The sequence below is a fragment of the Eublepharis macularius genome, chromosome 3 (assembly GCF_028583425.1).
Source record: "Eublepharis macularius isolate TG4126 chromosome 3, MPM_Emac_v1.0, whole genome shotgun sequence".
Lineage (NCBI taxonomy): Eukaryota > Metazoa > Chordata > Lepidosauria > Squamata > Eublepharidae > Eublepharis > Eublepharis macularius.
This window is the reverse complement of record NC_072792.1, coordinates 46,775,398-46,796,644: the sequence shown is the minus strand read 5'-3', so window position 1 is coordinate 46,796,644 and position 21,247 is coordinate 46,775,398. Positions and strand designations below refer to the sequence as shown.

Genomic DNA, 21,247 nt, shown 5'->3' with positions numbered 1-21,247 from the left:
TTTTCAGACTTCTTCTCTCAAGGGTGAAACCAACTGAACACATTTCTGCACAGCTGCCACCTCACAACCACATATATTGAGCCTGAGTCTGGGCAAAGGGAGACTGTCTTCCTACTAGACATGGGCATGAAATGGGGAAAAAACAAGAGTTTCATGTTTCATCGCAATCCAAGGATCACGAATTATGAAATTTTATGAAACTGACATGTTTCCAAAATGGTTCGTTAGGTTCCTGATTCATTAGAACCCAGGGCATTTCAAGGGCCTCCTTCATACCCAGAGATGCCAAACTCGCAGGGAGACTTCAGCAGGCTCTCCTCCATCTACCCTCTCAGTTTGCAATATGTTGATCGGGAAGGTCAGTGGGAAGGGAAGTGCTGCCAGAGGCCTCAGAGTCAAGCTAGGCCCCAGAGCCCGGCAAAGGTCTGATAAAGGGGTGAGGGTGGAGGAAAAAAGGCACCTTTACCTAAAAGACCTTCCCAGCAAGCTCCGAAATCCACTCTTCCCAAAAAGCTCCCAAATGCTTCCCAAAAGATCTCCACTCTCTCTTTCCAAAATCTCCCAATTCCACTCCCTCACTCCCAAATTCCAGCAACAGCAGATCCTCCCTCTGTCTGTGCTGAAACTGAAAGCACGAGGAAGAGCTGTGCCTTAAATAAGATTGCTCACATAGAGCAGAACAGGAGCTCACTTGTTGGCAGACAGACCTGCCCATCAGAGTTTGGAGGGAAGAGATAGGTGTTCCCGTGACTACAGAAGGCCTATCTCCTCAGTAGCCATCCCCTGCTTCTTGCTGTATAGGGCAAAATGGGAGCTCTCTCCAGTTGGCAGAAGGCTAAGATTGGGCAATGAAAGATCTGCAGACTTTCCTGCCCTTCATTACTTAGGGAATCAATAGATTGGAGCCGGCCTGTCTGGTGTTATGAATTGATCATGAAACACACAAAACGGCCCAAAAGATCATGGATTTTGTGAAACATTGGCCTCCCACAAGACATGTTTCTTGAAGCATGAGACGGCCAGTTTCATCACAATATTTGTTTCATATTTCAATTTGTCTACTTCCTACTGGACATAGGTATTTCTAGATAGGTTTTTAATGTGTTTTTACTCTCTATATCTATATCTATATCTATATCTATATCTATATCTATATCTATATCTATATCTATATCTATATCTATATCTATATCTATATCTATATCTATATCTATATCTATATCTATATCTATATCTAGGGCTCATTTCGAGGGGGAATGCACAAGAACGCAGTTCCGGTAGTTCCCCAAAGAGGTCACATGTCAGGTGGCCCTGCTCACCTGACTCTCGGCCATTTTGGGCTCGTTTCTGCCTGGATTGGGGCCAAAATGGCCCGGATAGGGCCTCTGACAGGTGGTAGATCACTCTCCCACTCAGCAGCGGCCCGATCCTAACCATTTTGGGCCCCTTTCCGGCCATTTTCAGTGCCTTTTTGCCATTTTGGGCCCAATTTCGGCCCTGAATGGCCAGGACTGGGTCCAAAACAGCCAGGATAGGTGATGTAAGGGGGTGTGGCATATGCAAATCAGTTATGCTAATGAATCACTTCTGGGGATGGGAAGAGGTGTGGCATATGCTAATGAGTTATGTTAATGAGTTCCTCCAGCTCTTTTTCTACGAAATGACCCCTGTATATATTTAATATATAAATGTTAATTGTTAAACAATCCTTCAATTAAAAAAGCTAGTAAGTGGCCCAACAAGGTATATAACACATGCACTTACCTGCCATGGACATTCGCCTGGCTTACAATTTTCTCCGCCAACTACTCTCCCACCAGGTTTAATCTCTGTTTTTGAGTTATTCTGTGCACTGTTGAGCGAGGTGCCACCCTGGACGCGTACGGAGGTGCTAGGAGTGTAGGAATTCTGGTCACTGGTGAAATTCTGGTCACTCAATGAATCATCATAAATCAACTCTGTGTCTTCATACTCAATCATGTCTCCAAATGAATTTGCTTCCCTCTTTTTTTTTGGTACTTCTTTTTTCATTGTAATTTGACCACAGGGAAAACTTCCTAGAAAAACATTGCAGCATGTAAAATGTATTGGTAAAACTAATATGCATCCAAGAAACAATGAAGTGAGCCTTTTCAATCATGCCTAGCAATTAGTATAACTGGGATTAAGTTCAGTGGTGTGTATCTGACTGAGAAGACCCATGGCAGCTGGAGAGGGAGTGGGCAGGGACAGAGGAGTAGGACGTTACACCAATGACATGACATCACTTCCAGCAAATACCCAGAAGTGATGTCACATAGCTGATGTGACACTTTCTGGAAAACCAAACCCTATTTTTCTCCACATCACCTAGATGAATCGTGGTAGGAAGAGAAAAGGAAGTCCTGGAAATCTCCCTTTGTGTTGGAGACATGAGGATTCTATATTATCTCAACTGTGTAATGGTAAGAGTTATCTAGGCAAATATTTTATTATTTTAAAAAATGTTATCTTTAAGAAAGCAGAGTAAAGACTTTTTTTTCCTTTATAAGGCAAAAGATGTGATCAAATAATCTGCTTTAAGATTAGACAATTTACTTGTGATAAAAAATGTCTCTTTGCTGACTCTTAACTAGGGGTGTGCAGTTCGGGTTTCAGATACCCGAAAAAAACCCGAAACAACAAAACCTGGAATGTTTCGGGTTGTTTCGGTTTTTTTTTCGGAAACCGAGAACGCCATTTTGATTTTGCTAGGTGTTTGCCTTTGCAAGCGTCTAGCAAAATCCTGCTGGAAGCTAAAGCTTCCTGCAGGCTCTTAGAAGAGGGGAGGGGGGGAGAAGGTGTGAGTGACTCACTCCTTCTTTCACCCCTCACCCCTCTTGCATAGGAGGGAATCCTTTGCTTTGCAAATGCAAGGTGCATTGATAGCATTGCACTTTGCATTTGCAAAGCAATGCCAGCAGAGATTCCTGCCAAAATGATCAGGTAGGGGAGGGGGAGCAGGAGGGAGGGTGACTGTAGGAGTGTGTGGGAGGTCATGCAAGGGAGGGGGGACTTTAGGAGTCACCAATCCCACTGCTGCATCCTTCTGCCAGCCAATAGATTCAAATCTTTGGCTGAGGCTGCAGCAGGGGATTTAAATTTGTGGCAAGACTGGGACAGCTCTGTTGCTCACTGACTGTTGACTGAGAGAGGACTGAGAGGAGAGAGACCGCATCTGGAGGACAACTGCCTGGAGGATCAACTGTGCTGGACATACGGAGAGGAGGCCTGGTAGGAATCTTTTTTAAAAAATTTTTAAATTTATTGGTGCTGGGCCAATGTACTGCTATGGCCTGCCTCTGCAAAAAGATGTTTCAGTTTAGTCTTGGCTTGGCCTGGGGGGACATTTTCAGGTTGGGCAAGAGGACAATGTTTGGGGGTGGGGGTGGGGGTTCAATGATGCTTGTTGTGCTTGCTAGATTTAATGTTTCTTTTGTTATGCTTGAGTGTGGGCTTGATCTAATGTTTCCCAGGCGTAAAAAACCAGTGTGCCAGCTTCTGGCTTACACAGTCCAGAAGCTCTGCTGGGTGCCTTTGGTGCCTTTCTGCTGGCTGGCACTCACAATTATGCTTCACAAACAGGATGGGTAGCTTGCTTTGCTGGTTCTGGTGCCCTTGAGCTAATGCTTCCCAGGCTCTTAAACAAGTGTGCCAGCTTCTGGACTACACACGGGCCTGCAGCTCTGCTGGGTGCCTCCGGTGTCTTTCTGCTGGCTGGCACTTACAATTATGCTTCACAAACAGGTTGCAGTTGACTGTTGCTGAGAGACTGACTTCGTGGACTTCTTCTGGACTGGACTGCACCTGGAGGACATCGGCCTGGAGACCTCTGAGTGTGGAGGATCAACTTTGCTGCTGGACATACGGAGAGGAGGACTGGTAGGGATTTTTTTAAAAATTTCTTTTTGGAAATTTATTGCTGCTGCTGGGCCAATCTGCTAGTATATGTTTCAATTTGGTCTTCATGGCTTGGGCTAGGAGGACATTTTCTGGTTGGGCAAGAGGACAATGTTTGGGGGTGGGAGGGGGGTTCAGTACTGCTTGTTGTGCTTGCTTGATTTAATGTTTCCTGTGTTATGCTTGACTGTGGGCTTGATTTAATGCTTCCCAGGCTTAAAAACGAGTGTGCCAGTTTCTGGCCCACACAGGCCTGCTCTGCAGGGTGGGTGTGTTGTGTTTTTCCACTGGCTGGGCCTAGCCTTTCTGGGGGGGGGGGGTTCCTGCACGCCACCTGATTTTTAACTCTGGCACAGCTTCCTCACAGTGGTTTCATGACTGTCTAGGCCCAAAGCAGATCTGGGCCTTGACTTTTAGGGGTTGTGGGTACAGCGTGTGTGACTCTGTTAACATTCCAACTTTCTTAACAGCATCGCGGAGGAGAGGAGGACCAGCTGCACGACTGCCTGAACTTCGCTGGACTGCAGGACTGGTGAGTGAGTCTGTGGGTTTACAGCAGGGTGGGCTTAGGGGTGGGTTTTTGCTAGCTTGGGAGGGGAGAGGTACATTTTCAGAACACCGCATCCACACCCCACACAGACACACCACAGAAACATTGTTTCCACTAAATAGTGTCTTAGGTAGGTAGGCCAGTTAATAGGCATTCAGTGGCTAATTGCCCTCAACCTAATCGATCAGGGAACCAAGATTAGTTTTTTTAAAACATTAAATAGGGATTCAGCAGGAAAAGCATTAGCGAGTGAGAGTTAGGTTATATTTGATTTCTACATACAAATTTTGAATAGCTGTTAATAGGCTTCCCATTACTGACCCCCTAACTAGGGTTCCACTGCCCATCTCTAGCACCCGTGGTGGAGCCAGGCCGGCCCGGGCATACTAGTGTTGTTAGTGTATAAGGCTTTCACTTGTTGTTATTGGAGTATAGGGCCAGCTCAATTCCGGAGGAATTCAGCTGTTTGGCAGGCTCAGGTCCCCCAACATAAATAGGGTTGTTTAAAAAGAGATTTGAGTGACCATCTCCAAGACAAGTTACAGAGCCACAAGAAGAACAGATTTAGAAGCAGGTAGATAGGGCTTGAAAACAAAGTGCACCTTTGTTTTCTCTTGGTTTCTGAGTAGTCAGTGTAGCTTCCGTGAGGGGAAAGGATGGCAGAGAGGAAAGCAGAGAGGGGCTCCAGTGGTTGCGAGCCAGCTGCTGGAGGAGGGGCAGCATGTGGTGTCTCCTGGGATGGACGTGGGACATGTGACTTTTCCATCCCTCACGATCACCCCAGGAACCCGGAGGATGTTGGAGGAACTGCCCGTGAGACCCCCTATGGGGCGATCCACCCCAGTTTCCTCTGAGGCCAGCAGCAGGCCTCTCGCGGCTGTGCAGGAGGAGAGGATGCAGGAGGAAGAGGCAGAGACTGTGGTGGAAGAGCCCACGTCTCTGCCCCTTCAGCCTTGTCCATCCCCGACTGCCCGGCCAAGAGTGGGACACGGTGTGTCCGGCCAGAGCACCTCACAGGAGGTGCCTCAGGGTGGGCCCGAAAGCGCTTCTCCTGTGAAGCGTGGGCTGTCCTGTTACTTTGAAATCTGGAAGCACTTCCAGACAACAGAGGATCCCCGAGCAGCCCAGTGCCTGCGTTGTAGGCAGCATGTCAGCCGTGGCAGAGATGTGCACCATCTCTCCATGTCTGGGATGAGGACCCACATGAAGAGGCACCACCAGGCGGAGCTTCTTCAGGGGGAGAGTTCGTGGCACCACATGGCCACCAGCTAGCCAGAAGGAGGTGAGCCCAACTTGTGGCCTGCATCCTCTGCGAGTCCAATCCTTTGAAATCGCGCTCTCCCCTGCATAAAACCCTGTAGACGCAGTTAAAACCGGCCAGTAGAGGGAGGGTGGTTAGGAACCAGTGGCAAAGGGAATCCACCCAGCAATTTGAAAGCAGCCCCCCCCAAGGGAATTCAAAACATCTCCCAGCACTGAGACAGACCCTGTGGGACCAAATTTATTCTGAAAAATAATGCCCAAGAAACATGGATTGCCACTGGAGGGAGAAATAGGTTAGATAGGGATTGCTTAGGTGGGGATTAGGAAATGGGAAAATGTCAGATCCTGCTGTTTGGAATGTTTAAAATGTTTTCAGAGTTGAAATCTTTGTTTTAAAAAAAAACTCAAAAAATGTTGAAATGTTTTTTAAGAGCTGACATTTTCTTTAACCCCCCCCCAAAGTTGTAATAATGTTTTTTCAAAGTTGAAATGTTTATTTATTAAAAAAAAAAAAGTTGAAATGTTACTGTTTGGTTTGCTTGGGGGGGTAGAATGCGGGAAGAGTTGGGGATGGGCACCAGCCAATGATGATGTCTCGCAGATGTTTCCAGGTAAATGCGGAGGCTGGTGTGGAGGTGGGGGGAAACCTCTGCAACACTGCTCCAGAAATACCACTGTGCAGTGCCTGGGCAGTGCCTAGTCCAGCTTTGTGTGGCTGAACTGAAAGCATAGCCGCAGGAAATGACATTGGTTCTCCTGGACCTTGTTGCAGTGGTTTCCCCCCATTAAGTTTGGTTATGGAGGGATGGTTGGGAGATGGGCTCACATGCATAGAGATAAAGAAATTTTGAACGAGAAAATGTCTTTGTGTGGTTTTTTTGTTATGGCAGAGGTGTTGAGGGGTTAAGAAAATAAGTTTTTTATTTCATGATAGTTGTGTTGTTTTCTGACCAAGACAATGCTGACCTGCCTGTGGGTGTGCCCTGCTACTGTGTAACCTAAATCTGTTCAAGAACGAAAGTGTTTTTGACCCATTTTGCCCTCCTGTTGTGTAACACACATCTTGTACAGATGTTTTGAAGCGTTGGTGATTGTCTGATATTTATTGAGTTGTGTTATGTTTGAGTAGTGTGACTCACTGCAAGCATGCTGTTATCATGCCCTTTTGTTCCCTACTGCTGTGTAAATTTAAGCTGTTCATGAGGTGTTTTTGAAAGGTCTTGTGGTTTTGTTGTATGAAGCTAGTAGTTATGTTAATTTTGTCTAATGGACTTCTTTTTCCATGCCCTGTTGTGCCCTCCTACTATGTAACCTAAATCTGTTCAAAAATTTAAAGTTTGTTAAAAAATTTTTTTTTAAAGATTCTTTGATGTGTAATGAATTGTGTTGTCCTTTTGTGTGGGGGACAGTTAGTGTGATTTGCCGTGATGTGTTGACCTATTGTGCTTTGAAAGTGAGAAAATAAAGTTTTTTAAACTTGAATCGTGTGTGTGTGTGTGTGTGTGTGCTTCATTCTTTGATGTGAGGTTGGTTCCCAGCATAGGGAACAATGGGGCAGGCTGGCCAGCCTTCTCTGTAGGTGGTGGGGGTGTCAGGGGGTGGTTGTCTGTGTGTCAGGTGCTCTTTCCCAGGGACAAGTTGGCACTCAGAAGTGTGCCCACCATTGTGCGGAATTGCCCTGGGGTGTGCGGAATTGCCCTGAGAAAGAGAGTTTAGAAGTTCCCAACATAGGGAACAAAGGGGTTGTTCCCTTTGTGGGGATTTGGGTCTGTGTGTGGCTGCTGGGGGGGAATTGGGTTTGTGTGGGGCTGTAGGGGGTGGACTTTGGGGGCTGAGAGCACCTACTTGGGGAGGCCATGAAATGGCCCCCCCCCAAGTGGGAACAGGCTGAGCCTTGGTGGGGGGTGGGAGTAGAGGTGGGAGAAGGTCCCCAGAGGGTTGGGGGGCATTTTGCATGCAAAATACCACCCGTGGCAAGACAAGCCTGCCTCTTCATTTTTTCCCCATAGGAAATAATGAAGAAGATTAGCAGCAGCAAGCTAAAAAGACGTTCACTTTTCCCTTTCTTAGGCGAGGATAGGGGGACCTGGTTTGGGGGGCCATAACATGGCCCCCCAAAGTCCAATCGGTCTGAAACTTGGGGGTTGTTAGAGAGGAGTTAGAGGAAGGTCCCCACCAATTTTGGCTTGATTCGGTGGGAAAATGCCACCGAATGGGTATACCCGAAACGAGAATCCCGAAACAGTGTGCCTTTGCACACCCCTATTCTTAACCACAACATAACCTTTGCTTCTCAATACAAATAAATCACATATTAGCAGAGTTAAAATAATTAATGCCAAAGTAATAATATAATAAAGTTGATCAAAAGTGAAAAAAGTTTGTAAATTGTCTTAGCTCATTATATGTCTTTACCTGTAGCAACGCAAGATGCTCCGTCTTCCCCCAGAATATATCCATCAGCGCAAGTGCATACAACAGTGTTTTCTACAAGGGTGCAGAAGTGATGGCAGCCACCATTGTTTAGTTTGCAATACTTTTGGATGACTGCATAAAACATAGGTGAATAAAAACACGGAAAGGAAATAAATTTATCTTCTACAGACAAACATAAAGACCACAAACAAGCACAATCATGGATCTGGGCCAATGGAGAACACATCAGGCTAGAAAGACCCAGGTACAAGTCCTTACTGTGGATGACGTAAAGGTGGGCAAGTTACACAGAGTGCAACTAGGAGTTAATTGACAGTCTCCTAGTACTGAGAGCTGCTTGAGATGTTGATGATCCTACATGGTAGAAGGACTTGGGATTCTGTGCTCCTGCTGCCACTAGGAGTGTGCAATCCAACATTCATATATTGGGAGGTGGCGGAACTCTCAAGAGGGAAATGAGGAAGAAACACACGGGATTCTTTGAAATAATATTATTTTCACACACACTTGCTGAGTATTTCCAAGAGGTGCCGGAACTCCATTTTACCGCATTCTCGCTGAAAAAAAGCCCTGTATATTGGTTAATTACATGGATTTATGCCAATCTAGCAAAATTTAGCTATGCCAGGTCAAAACAGAGGCTCCCGGATCAGATTTAGAAGACAGATTCCTAGTCAATTTGGTTTAATCTGCCAAATACTGCTGCAGGCGGGCTTTTTCTCTTTCCAGGCATGGGTGGGGAAAGGCAGAATGGTCTCCCTTGGCCAGTGCTCGCAGCTGCCTCCTCTCCCAAATGCTCTTCCTGCTACGTCCTGCCCCTCACTGGCCTTGTGCCACTTTCCTGCCACTGTGTGGAGCTTGACTCCACTTTACAATGCTACCCTCTTGTTCGCTGTTGCTCTGTCTCTACTGCCTGCTTTTTTCTACAAAGCAAGGGCTACACAGGATAGTTTTCACCATAAGGAAAAATGGCAGATAAATTCAAATTCTCTCGTTTTACTGAACCCAGATTTCAGGAATACTGAATTTTTATGGTATCCCTGATACCTGGAACCAGATTGAGCCAATTTTTTTCAGTGCACACCACTAGTTGCCACAGCACATGGGAGTATGCACACACATATTTACAGATGTGCATGCAAATTTCTGGTAAATTTCGGTTTTTCTTTATTCCTATTGGAGGTCCAGAAATAGGAGAAATCAGGAAAATTGGGCATATTCATACATACATTTGCTCAGGCAAACTCATTTTTTCCTTGTAGGCTACAGTGATTGCATGACTTCAGCCTGTACTCAGCTGACCCCGTGTTCAGTTAGGAGCTCTATATTCAATCATTATAGCCTACTCATATGATCAAAAGGGAGACTCACCTGATTCACAGTTGGGGCCATGATAGCCATCTAAACACGTGCAGGTGTATTTACCAATTCCATCTTTGCACGTTCCACCATAATGGCAAGGGTTAGTCTCACACTGATTTCCATCTAGAATGGGGGGAAGAGCATTTGAGTACTACTACTAACAACAGCAACAACATTCGATTTATATACTGCCCTTCAGGACAACTTAACACCCACTCAGAGCAGTTTACAAAGTATGTATTATTATCCCCACTACAATTACCCTGTGAGATGAATGGGGCCGAAGTGAAGAGCTCTGGAAGAGCTGTGACTGACCCAAGGTCACCCAGCTGGCTTCAAGTGGAGGAGTGGGGAATCAAACCTGGTTCTCCAGATTAGCATCCCTTCACTCTTAAACACTACACCAAATTGTGATTACTAAGATTTTAAAATATTTGTGTGTTACAAATACAAATACAATCATGCTGGAAATCTCATTTCAGGTAGCATGTTGTTTTCTGGCTAAGCGCAGAACCCCACTGGTACAAACACTTGCTGCGAACCTTATATAAGCCAATATAGAGTGATTCCACACACATTCGATAATGCACTTCCAATCCTCTTTATAGATCATTTGGAACGGATTTTTTTGAGTGCGGAACAAAAAATCCACCACAAACTATTGATAAAGTGCATTGAAAGTGCATTATCCAATGTGTGCGGAATCAGCCATAGAATCAATGAGATGTACTGATTGTAGATTCTGCATGGTGTTCATATGCCGTTGGACTCTTTTTTTAACAAAAAAAATAGGTACAGATAACTGAGGTGAATTCCATGTTATGGCAGCACTGAGTCCAAAAAATATCCAGATCAGGTAGTAGAATCAATGTGTGTAGCACTTTTTGATCTTTCTGATGCTATTGTTGAGCCCAGAAATGTGTTTGGGTTTTTCGCCCCAGGCTCAAATCCATTTTATGGAAATATTCCATCAAAATAGATTCAGTGAGTCACGTGACTTGAGGACATGGCTGCCTGAAGCTTTCCATTCTGGGACAGATTCCTTCCACCTGCTTTCACCTTCAGAGGAGATAGCTGGATCCAAACCAGACTGAGGTACTATAAAATTATGTTGTAGTTCCTTGATTACCAGAGCAGCTCGTACTGTTCCACTGCAACTAGAAGTTGAAGACCTGAGAGTGTGTGATTGGCTACAACATTTTGATCGTGTTGAATCAGCAAATGTACGTCATCAAATATACAGGGCCAGCACCCGAGTTTCTGGCGCCTGAGGCCGGGGGTAGCTGTTGCTGCCCCTGCGCATGTGCACCTGGACTGTGTGATGATGTCACTGCGTGTGACATCATCACGCAGCATGCCACTGAGAGCCAGCTCCATTGGCACAGCAGGCAGCTGGGACAGCACGTGGGTGGCCACCCAGCCCTCCCGCTCAGTTGCCCCGTGCCACCCTGACTGCCTGCCGCGCCTAGCCCACAGCTGTGTGCAGGCGGAGGCAGCAGCATGGGGCAACTGAGTGGGAGGGTTGGGAGGCTGCCCGCTCAGACTGCCCCATGCTGGCAGCACGCATTCCCAGCCAGGTGCAGCAGCTGCGGACCAGGTGCAGCAGGTGACCGGGGTGGTGCGCAGGTGGCTTCCCAGCCCTCTCACTCAGCTGCCAGCTCCACAGCGTGCACCCCTGCCCCCGGCACCCCCTCTGGCACCTCAGCGCTCGAGGCTGCTGCTGGACTCACCTCCATGGACGTGCCAGCCCTGCAAATATATACTCTGTATTTTCAATGAATATTTTAGAAAAAAATCTTTAAAATTTCTCTTACCAGAATATATATTCCAAAATTCGTCCTAATGAGAAAAACATAGTAGGTTAATAAAATCAGCAAGAAAGACTTTTAAAATGTCCACCACACAAATTAGAGAAAACTCTGATTCAAAGATTAAGACTGACCTAATACAATAATTTAAGGACCATCTATATAGTTCATCATAGTTCTAAAGAGTTAAGAACTCTATCTTTGTCTTCTTTTAACAAATGGCAAATCTTTTCATTTTTCATAACTTTTACTACCACCTCCTCTCAATGCACAATATATTTTAGGGACAGTCCCCTACTAATACTACATTTTATACAGTTCTGAAGCAATATAACTCTACTTCCAAAATGTACCCAAAATAACTGGCTGAACTGAAAGCAAAAACTACATAGCCAAGTTGTGATATTACATCTCATTCAGTAAATATATATAATTAGCTACATGAAAGCAGATGGGGAAGGGGATGAGCACTCTCTCCTCATGAAGACACATGGACCAGCTCTCTTTCTTTTCATATATATCTCTTGGTATGTTGGGAGAGGAATAATTCACTTCTTTATGAATTATCCAACACAATTCCTAGGTAAACATTAACACTTTCCTAGGGCAAGGCTCTGGGATAGATGATCTTACAGAAGTACATGATGCCAGTTCCAGAACAAGATCTGCACAACTCTACCACTTCCCTCTAGCACAGCAATCTTCAGTGTTTCCAGTGCATGAGATCCACTAAGCTACAAGTACATTGCAGGAAGACAGAGGGGGAGAGAGCTGGGGACAGATGCGCAAAACAATTGCCAAGAGGTACACTGTAGTGAGGTGCAAGCTGAGCATCAAAGCCATGAAGGAATCAATTGCACCTCATAGTGCTGTCTTGAACATACCAAGAGGTAGGTTGACATTCTTGCTGTCCTTGCTTGTGTGCAAGGAGAGCGAGCACACAAGAGTAGGCAAAACAATAAGTCAATGTAGTTAAATGTATCAAAAATATATTCTAATGGAGTAACAAAGACTCTCATATGACAGTAAACAAGCAGTCAATAAGCATTCAATATACAAAAATAATTCAGTCGTGCACTACCAAACACAGCGAGTGCACCTTAATAATAACCAGAAGTCAATGAAAATGGAAGATGTCCTGAATGAAATGAAACCACAATTGGTCCTATAAAGGTAAGTTCAGCACTGTAATCAAAGTACACTTTGGTGAGCCGATAGTTGGTTCCAGGTGAAATGCGGTCCAAAGGGCTGCAAACAAGCTGCCCGCTGTGCCCGACAGGCAGGGCCGGCTGAGTTCTGCTGTTTCGTGATGGTCACGTCATCAGGGGTGAAAATCTACCACTAATAACATAAACAAGCACATAACAATATATATATGTGTTTTTATGCACTAGTATTAACCACAGAATTACACCTAAGGGCATAAAAAGACTTACCAACAGTCAAATGTACTTCTTGCAAAAGTACCAATACAGTCAGTCAATTTACAGTGAATCTCGGCAAAGTAACAAACAGCATACTAGCACGCTACAAAGCGGACCGGACATGTATATACTCGTAACAATTAGTTGAGGGGAGCTCCTTGCAAAACTCATTTGAACAGATGGAATGAACGTAAGTAAAACTTACAGATAACATGAGAGAGCAAGATCACTATTTAGTCCCGCTGTGCTGGGCACAGCGGGCAGCTTGTTTGCAGCCCTTTGGACCACATTTCACCTGGAACCAACTATCGGCTCACCAAAGTGTACTTTGATTACAGTGTTGGACTTACCTTTATAGGACCAATTGTGGTTTCATTTCATTCAGGACATCTTCCATTTTCATTGACTTCTGGTTATTATTAAGGTGCACTCGCTGTGTTTGGTAGTGCACGACTGAATTATTTTTGTATATTGAATGCTTATTGACTGCTTGTTTACTGTTATATGAGAGTCTTTGTTACTCCATTAGAATATATTTTTGATACATTGACTCTTGTGCACTCACTCTCCTGGTTATCTGTATGAGTAGGTTCCTCTTGTTTGCTTAGCTTGCTTGTGTGCCAGCAGCAACTTGAAAAGTGGGGCTTCACGATGCATGGGTTGAAATCCACGTCTCTCGTACCTTTCCATTGCTGAGGAAGGCCCAGAACTAACTTGCCAAACAGTTCATTGGCAAGAACTTGCAAAATTTTATTCATTTATTAATATCTGCAGTTTAATGAATATTCACAGCTCTCTTGTAATTGTAAAAAGATTACATTTGATGTAATTAATAATTGTCTATTAATTAGGAAAAGAAAAGGAACTTTAAGTAGGTTTTGATTAATTTCCTAACAAACTGAAAGTGAACAAATTGATACGGAAGTTAGACAAGTGATGCTGGTTGGGAAAGCAAAGAGATTGAAGTGCATTGCACTCTTCACTTTCAGCAACGTTCAGTTGACCCTTGTAGAGCTTAGGGGTTATAGTGGTCCAACAGTCCAACAGTGGTCCAACATTGCTGCTAGAGAAGCAAGTTAATGTGTTGTAAGGAAATGATTCATAGAGATGTGTTAGGAAAGGGATAGGTAGACTATACTACTGTGTACTGTCTGTTGTAAAGTATGTTCCCTACAGGATAGTTCCACATTCATTTAATATGTCATGTCTGTTTGCTTTTGTCCCAGCATTGTTTTCACCTCTGTATCCGTTTTCAGCTTCTTTTCAAATTTCTGCAATTTCCCCCCTATTGTGTTGTTCATTGAATGACCCAGCCGTTCATCATATTGGATTACACTGCGCAATCTGCCTTAAGTCTTAGTGAGAAAGCCAGACTATAAAAAATGTAAATAAATCAAACTGTGGCACTATATTGCATAACTTGGACAAAATAATTTCTCAAAATCTTAGGATAATCGTGTTCAATTATTCTGGTTACGTGTGACATTTGCTATGAAAGTCAAGATTTAACACTCCACATTTATTGTAGGAAAAAAATAAATAGAAATCTAGCGGCACCTCAAAGGCTAATGAGATTTTATTCCAGCATAAACTTTTGTGGCCTAGATTCATCCGCATGATCAGGAATGCTGTTTTTCTAACATTCCCAATGATGAGGATAGATACTATGCACCTGCACCTTGTATGTATGTTTACATATAGCAGGGGTGTCCAATGTTGCTAAAATGTAAAAGCTACATAGAATAAACATCAGAAGTTTGAAAGCTGCAAGGCATGATGTACTGAAGTGACTCCAGAGGAAGAGGCAGTTTGGGGGGAGTGCCTTGAAAGTGACATTACAGGAAGCAGCAGTGTATGGGGGACAGTATGCTGGAAGTGACATCATTGGAAGGGGTGGAGCTTGGGAAGTGTCATCACCTAACTTTTAACCTGGAAGTGACACCACAGGACACAGCATCACAAAAGAGATGTCACATCCTTACTAGGAAGGAAAGGGGGAGGGAAATACATGAAAGGAGGAGGGAGAGAGGGAGGGAGGGATGGAAAGACATGGAAAGGAAGGAAAGTGCTGGAGGGAAAGACATGGAAAGGAAGGAAGGGAAAGACATGGAATGAAAGAAGGGAGGATAGGAAGGGAGGTAGAGACCAGGAAAGAAAGAAGGAAGGAAGGAAGGAAAGAGATAGAGTGAAAGACGAGGGAGGGAGAGAGGGAGGGGAGGGAGGGAGGGAAAGACATGGAAAGAAAGAAGGAAGTAAAGGGAGGGAAGGAAAGAAAGAAATCTGAAAAGGGGGAATATTAAAATACATATGTGGTGAGAGGAGAAGAAAAGAAAATAGAAAAGATTGAAATCAAAGCATTGGGTTCGCTTGCCTTGCTACTCTTAAATGAAATACAGTGAGGGTATGGGGGTGAGAGAAAAGAAAGGGCTGAACATGCAAAGCAGTCTGAAAAGGGAAAGATATTAAAATGCATGTGTGATGGGGAAGAAAAGAAATCAGAAAAGGCATGGAAATGGGAGAGAGAAGAAGATCAAAAGGCATAGTTGGCAGGCATATAAAAGTTGGGGAGAGTGACACCAGAACCATGGATGGGTCCTGCTCCCCAGGCTCCTGCAAAGGCAGCCTGGCCACCAACTCGACCCCCCTCTCAGCATTTCCCCAAGTGAAGGGAAAGAAACCCCCACCAACACACACCACAGGCATTTCTCTCTCTCCCCGCCCCTGCTCACTCTGAAAACAGATCCGACTCTCCCCCCCCTCACCCACTCACTCATTCACACACGCACAGAGGAAGGAGAGATGGGCTTCCTTCTATGTAAACCCCTGTGGAAAGGATTCTCACTGCAAACTTTGATTAAACAGCCAAGGAGGGAAGCATTGGAATCACTTTCCTTGCCTGCCCGCCAGCAGCCTCCTGGCCATAGCCATGTGTCTAGTCCATCTTGGCCACACCAGTCCTGCACCATGCTTGCCCCCTGTCAGCCCAGCCACCTGGCCAAGGTGTGCATGCCTCGGCCATCTGGCTATCTAGCTCACCCCTTGTTGCTGCTGCCACTGCTGCCGGGCATGTGAAGCCTCCGGACATGAGATCCCTTGCTGAGCTGTGTGGCTGTGTGCTCTCCTTTCCCGCTCTCTCTTTTTTCCCTGGCGACTTCTGGTGGAGGGGAGGAGCTTGTGAGCTTGTTTATTTCCCCTTCCTTCCCCATTAAAATGCACTATATGGCCACAGTGATGCTCAGAGACCTCTGGGAGTTGCACAATATGTCTAGAAGAGCTGCATGTGGATCTTGAGCTGCAGTGTAGCCACCTCTGATATATAGTAATTATGTAGGTGATGCGGCCATACTCAGTCATTACTCCTTCCCAAACATGGGTCTTGTAACAGATATATTATGTTTTCAGTGCTATTAACTAAATGTAAACACCAACCATAAAACCAAACAAACCCAGGAACTAGCTTGCCCTTACTGTTCGCTCATTGTCTTCAAAGGCCTCTCTGGCTTCTTCTTTTGAGCATATCTCCTCGTAGCACTCTCTTTCAATATTCCCTTGCTTAGCCTCCTCAAATATTGAATTGGCACGTCTTGTTCTTCTCAAAAATTTGTTTGCAGTTTTGTCCCCTAAGAATACTAAGCAAAGGAACAAAAAATAAAATAAAATTGCTTCACACAGAAATTTCTTTTGTCTATTTAAAACATCTAAATAAGGTGAATAAATATGATTAGAATGGTTCTAATTTCATGTGAAGAGTGTTGATGGATGTGACTTGCTGATAAGCTGTGAGACAGAGAGTGTGGGCTATAGCTGAAAATTTGGCAGAATTCAGTATAAACTGGGGATTAGGGCCAAAAGGTAACTTTAGGCTTATTTTCTCATCCGCAAACCCATGAAGCCTCTTTAATAAGGGGTGAATAATCTTTACTCTACTGTCCTCATAGAACCTACCATGTAATAATATATGTTCAATTGATTCTATATTCCCTAACCCACAAGAGCAGAGCCGTTCTATCAATAGCACCTTTTTATACTGGCCTTCTGTTACCGCTGATGTAAAAATGTTACATCTGGCCATTGCTTACAGTGTGCTGGAATCTTTACAAGTGATAAGTATGCTGCTGGGGCTACTACATATTTTATTTTCTGTGGGGCTAGATGGCTAGGAACCCTTGCAATATCATTCTGCCTTTCTATATCGTATATTCTTTGTTTAACTGTAGTCCTAGCTTTTCCTAGTGGCATTAACTGCAGCGACTCAAATGAGAAACCCAGTAGGGATATCTTGTGGTATACTGCCTTAAGCCAAGACGAACAATGGCTTTCTCTAAGAATTAGGGGTCTAGTGTGTATTGTGAGCTGCTGCCCCGCCCGCCACTTGCTCGTCTCCCTCCGCCATCTTCCCAGGGTTCCAGCAGGGGAGTTTCCTCGGCTTCAGACTGGGCAGGAGTGGTGGTTGCCTCAACAGTTCCCCCTCCTGCCCACTGGGTAGTGAATCTACACACTCTCTCTAGCCAGTTCATGTCCAACCTCTCCTCCCCGGCTTCCTGCAGAACTCCTCCTTTTATAACCCTGTTCCTGCCCTCCATCCGAGGGTCAGCCAATCTACCTTCTTCCCTCATTACGTGCCTGTTTCCCACCCTTCTCCCACCTGAGAACTCTCCCTCTGATTGGTCCAGCCTCTGCCCTTCACACTGGGGTTCCTCCCTCTGTGGCTCCTGGCCAGTCAGGCCAGAGCCATGCCGTCCTGAAACTCCTGACTCCTCCGCCCCCTCTTGGGACTTCCTGATCTTTCCCGGGGCTGGCCTACTGCCTTTCCCCTTGGAGCCCCGCCCCTTGGTTTGCCCCCATTGGCCTGGGCACAGCTTTGTTGTTTGCCGTGTCACGGATCACTAGGCCGACCAGGCTGGCCATGCTGCTGAGTGCTCCTGCAGCCCGCCGGGTTCCATAGCCTGCCGCCTCATCCCCATGCTGCTCAGCTGGTTGGCAGGCCTCATCAGCTGGGTCACAGCCCAGCATTGCGATGGCTGCATCTCTCCATCCTGCTGGTGCTGCTGCTGCAGCATTTCCTCCAATGCTTCCTCAGGCCACCTTGGGGCGCTGCGGCTCTCCTTCTTCCTCCGCGCCTTACTGGCCTCTGCCCCAGTGAGTGGGAGCTTGGCTCCCATGAGAGAAGGGCTCACCTGCCCTTTGGAGGGCTGGGAGGAGTGTTGGTGGGGCCCGAGTCCCGGGGCAGGTGAAACCTGCTCCGGACATGTATAGTATGTACTGTCTGTTGCTATAAGTATGACCCTACCATGTAATTTCTGCATTGTTTCATGTGACATGTGATCTGCCTTGAATCTCAGAAAGGTGAACTATAAATGATCTAAATAGAAATAAAATAAATAAAATAATGGTGTGAATAGGAAAGAGGCCTGTTCTAACTGTTTAATTCTTAAGGCAAAGGTGTTTGTTTTGCTAGTTTTAAGACCTTTGTTACTTTTAGGCTTGTAGCCAAATTTAACTTTTCCATGATCCAGAGTAGTATGTGTCTTCCCATACTGTTCATCCTACCAGTTAAGATCCTCTTCCCCAGCCTTGCTCTCCAACCCCTGCCTCTGTTGATATTTCCTCAGTAAGTTCCAGATATTTATATCCTTGAAGCTGCTGAATTGGAATTCATATGTAAATTTGACTCAGTCAGACTTGGATTGAATAGAGACTATGAATGGTTATCTCATTATCAGAAGTAACTGCCTTTCAGGCATTCTATTCAGATTCAGCTGTGGAGGGGAGAAGTCACACCCAGCCTGGATTGTGCACTCCACCACCTCTTTCATGACCTTTGCAAGTGATTGCATCTACTCCCCCCTCCCCTCACCACCTGTATATCTAGCCAATTTCTTCATTCCCTCCATGCATCCAGGGCTGGTGCGTCCATGGAGGTGGGTCCGGTAGCCACCTTGAGCGCTGAGGTGCTGGAGGGGACGCTGGGAGGCCACTCACGCTTCGTTCCAGCTGGCAGCAGCCAATTCCCACTTGTAACAGCCATCAATGCGATAGAAAGCATGCGCTGGGCAGAGGGTGCTTCTGCTTCTTGTTTCAGCGCCGCCCCCCTCCCCTATGGCGGCAAGTCTAGATGCACACTTACCTCGAAGTAAGCACCTTTAGGAACAAGAGGGGCTTACTTCCTAGTAAATACTCTGCATCGGAGCATACTGCAGCCGTATTCATTTAGCAAATGCATGCAAGCTTTTCACCTGGACAAACGTGGATGGGGGGAGCGCTTTGCTATTGGTCACAGTGTTGCAGCACATGGGGTGGGGCCACATGGCTGGTGGACTCGGCTGAGTGTGCACACCCGGCACACACCACCTCTGGTCTCCTAAATAAATCCAAAGTGGTTTTGTGTGGGAATGGTGTTTCCTCTCATCCCCTTCCACTTTTCTGCCAGAGCTCATTGGTGAGCTCCGTTTCCTTTCTTCCCTTCCATTCTCATTCTTCCATTTTAAAATCTGCAAGTGTGCACATGAAAGAAAGCACACTAGGCATCCCTCTCCAACAATTGAAGAGTCCTTCCTGGTCTCACTGCCTGCCGTGCCAATTGGGCCAGCTCGCAGCGGCATGATACATGATGACGTCACACGCAGCGTGGGGCAGCAACAGCCCTGATGCTGCCCCTGGCCTCAGGTACCAGAAACCCTGGCACTGGTCCTGCATGTATCTGACGAAGAGAATTGTGGTTCTCAAAAGCTTACACTACAGTAAAGTTGGTTAGTCTTAAAGGTGCTACTGGACTCTTTACTATTTTGCTACTACAGACTAACACAGCTAACTCCTCTGGATTCATATGCTGAGGATAAGAGTTTTGTGCCTTCCAAATGCAAACCAGCTGTTTTCTATTTGCAAATACAGCAGGCAGGGAGTAGTGGCTTTAGCCTCCCTGTTCTTATTTTCTCATCTTCAAATTGCCCTATGGAGCCACTATCCTATCTGTTGTGGAACTTATATGTAGCCATGATTGTGCAATTTGGGCTGTGGGGGGATGCTCTATAATGTTGGGGAAGGAAGGCACCCCTCCATTTCTCAACAGCATCAAAGCTGGGGCATATAACTCATGTGGGAATAGCCTTGGTCATGTATGCGCAAGCTAACTCTATTAGAGTTTGTTGATTACTATAAGTAGTAAGAATGGGAGAAACTGGTTCTGGTTCTGAGTTTGCCTTAAATCAATGGGTTTTTTAAGCTGTGAGCCAGGACTAAAACTGGGTTGTGAGGCCAAGAGGGAGGAGAAGAAGGAACAGAGTGGGACGGGACAGGAGATTGTATGGCAAATCCGGGTTAGCCTCTGTGGAATGGCCATGAAAGGGAGCTTTTTGTTCAGTAATGCTACATATTTATAAATACTAAACATAAAAAGTAGAATGTAAAATTGTTCAGTTTAAGTGACGTGAGGTTCCTGCATTTTATGCCAGGGACAAAGAAAGTCATGTGGAATTATTTTGCAATTGGATCTCAAAAATATAGTACATTTAGAAGTTGGTCCCACTTCAGAATTACTGCTTATGTGATTTTAAGTTAAATGGTTAAATGTCTACATTTTCTTCTCTGTCTTTGGCACTCCCAAGGAAGTGACAGTTCAAATTGTACACTGTTTTGCAATATCTATTTTTGTCTGAAGATACATACATTTGCTAACCACCCTATTATCTCATCTTCCCCTCTTGAGTATTCTTACATACTTTCCCATTAAAAACACAGAAAGGCTGCATGAAGGCTATTTGCTGAAGTCTATTAAAAAGTTTCTCCCCATTCTGCATCCTTTGAGTAGGTGCTGGCAGACTATACATTTTTACATGAATTATTTGATAATATTTAATTCTCTTTCATATTTTTGCTCCAATTCGGAGAAAAGCAAAGGACTGGCAGATTCTGTGATAGCAGCTACCGACAACAGGTTTCTGCACAAAGACCAAATGGTGTAACATGTTGTACTTCTGTGTACATCACCCTACTACTGGATGCCGTCTCTTCCCCCTCCTTTCCCCATCTCACAGCCAATTCTAATCCCACTGCAGTTGACCTGCACGCAGTTTGATGTCACTGAATTAGGTCATAATGTCTTACACCAGGATTCTATACATGCTTACTCAAAACCAAATTTCAACTGAATTAATGAGACACTCATCCACAAAAAAAGCAGGAGTTTAGTTGCAGGATGCCCTGATACTTAGAAATCTTTCAATAGCATCAATGAAGGCTTAAGAATGAATTTGAAACTAAGCAATTGGCTAATTGCTAACATTGTTACTAAGTTACTAAAATAGTTCTGCTAAAGACAAAAGAATAGTTCTAAAACGTAGACATAAGTTAACTAATAACTTCATTCCAGGGCATCAGTGAAGTTGGCATTATGTTATACTATGTTCTTGAAGTTTTGGATCATTTAGGAGCTTAAGCAGTTTGATAGTTTCTTGTGTTACATTTACAACCAGCTTTACTGATCGCTA

At 45.1% G+C, this 21,247-nt stretch overlaps 1 protein-coding gene and 1 long non-coding RNA gene across 2 annotated transcripts in view; one reads left to right on the top strand and one right to left on the bottom strand.

Moving 5' to 3' along the window:
- Window positions 1-21,247, bottom strand: part of F10 (coagulation factor X) — a 33,680-nt gene that overhangs the window by 11,768 nt on the left and 665 nt on the right. Inside the window, exons 2-6 of the mRNA XM_054974640.1 lie at window positions 16,230-16,390; window positions 11,344-11,368; window positions 9,539-9,652; window positions 8,147-8,278; window positions 1,765-2,057 (exon numbers count right to left, since the gene is read on the bottom strand). Coding sequence (XP_054830615.1) covers window positions 1,765-2,057; window positions 8,147-8,278; window positions 9,539-9,652; window positions 11,344-11,368; window positions 16,230-16,390 — 725 coding nt within the window. The remainder of the gene's footprint in view (window positions 1-1,764; window positions 2,058-8,146; window positions 8,279-9,538; window positions 9,653-11,343; window positions 11,369-16,229; window positions 16,391-21,247) is intronic.
- Window positions 3,176-4,473, top strand: LOC129326472 (uncharacterized). Its single transcript, XR_008596697.1, has 3 exons — window positions 3,176-3,252; window positions 3,766-3,900; window positions 4,389-4,473. It is a non-coding gene; the product is annotated as an uncharacterized LOC129326472 (long non-coding RNA).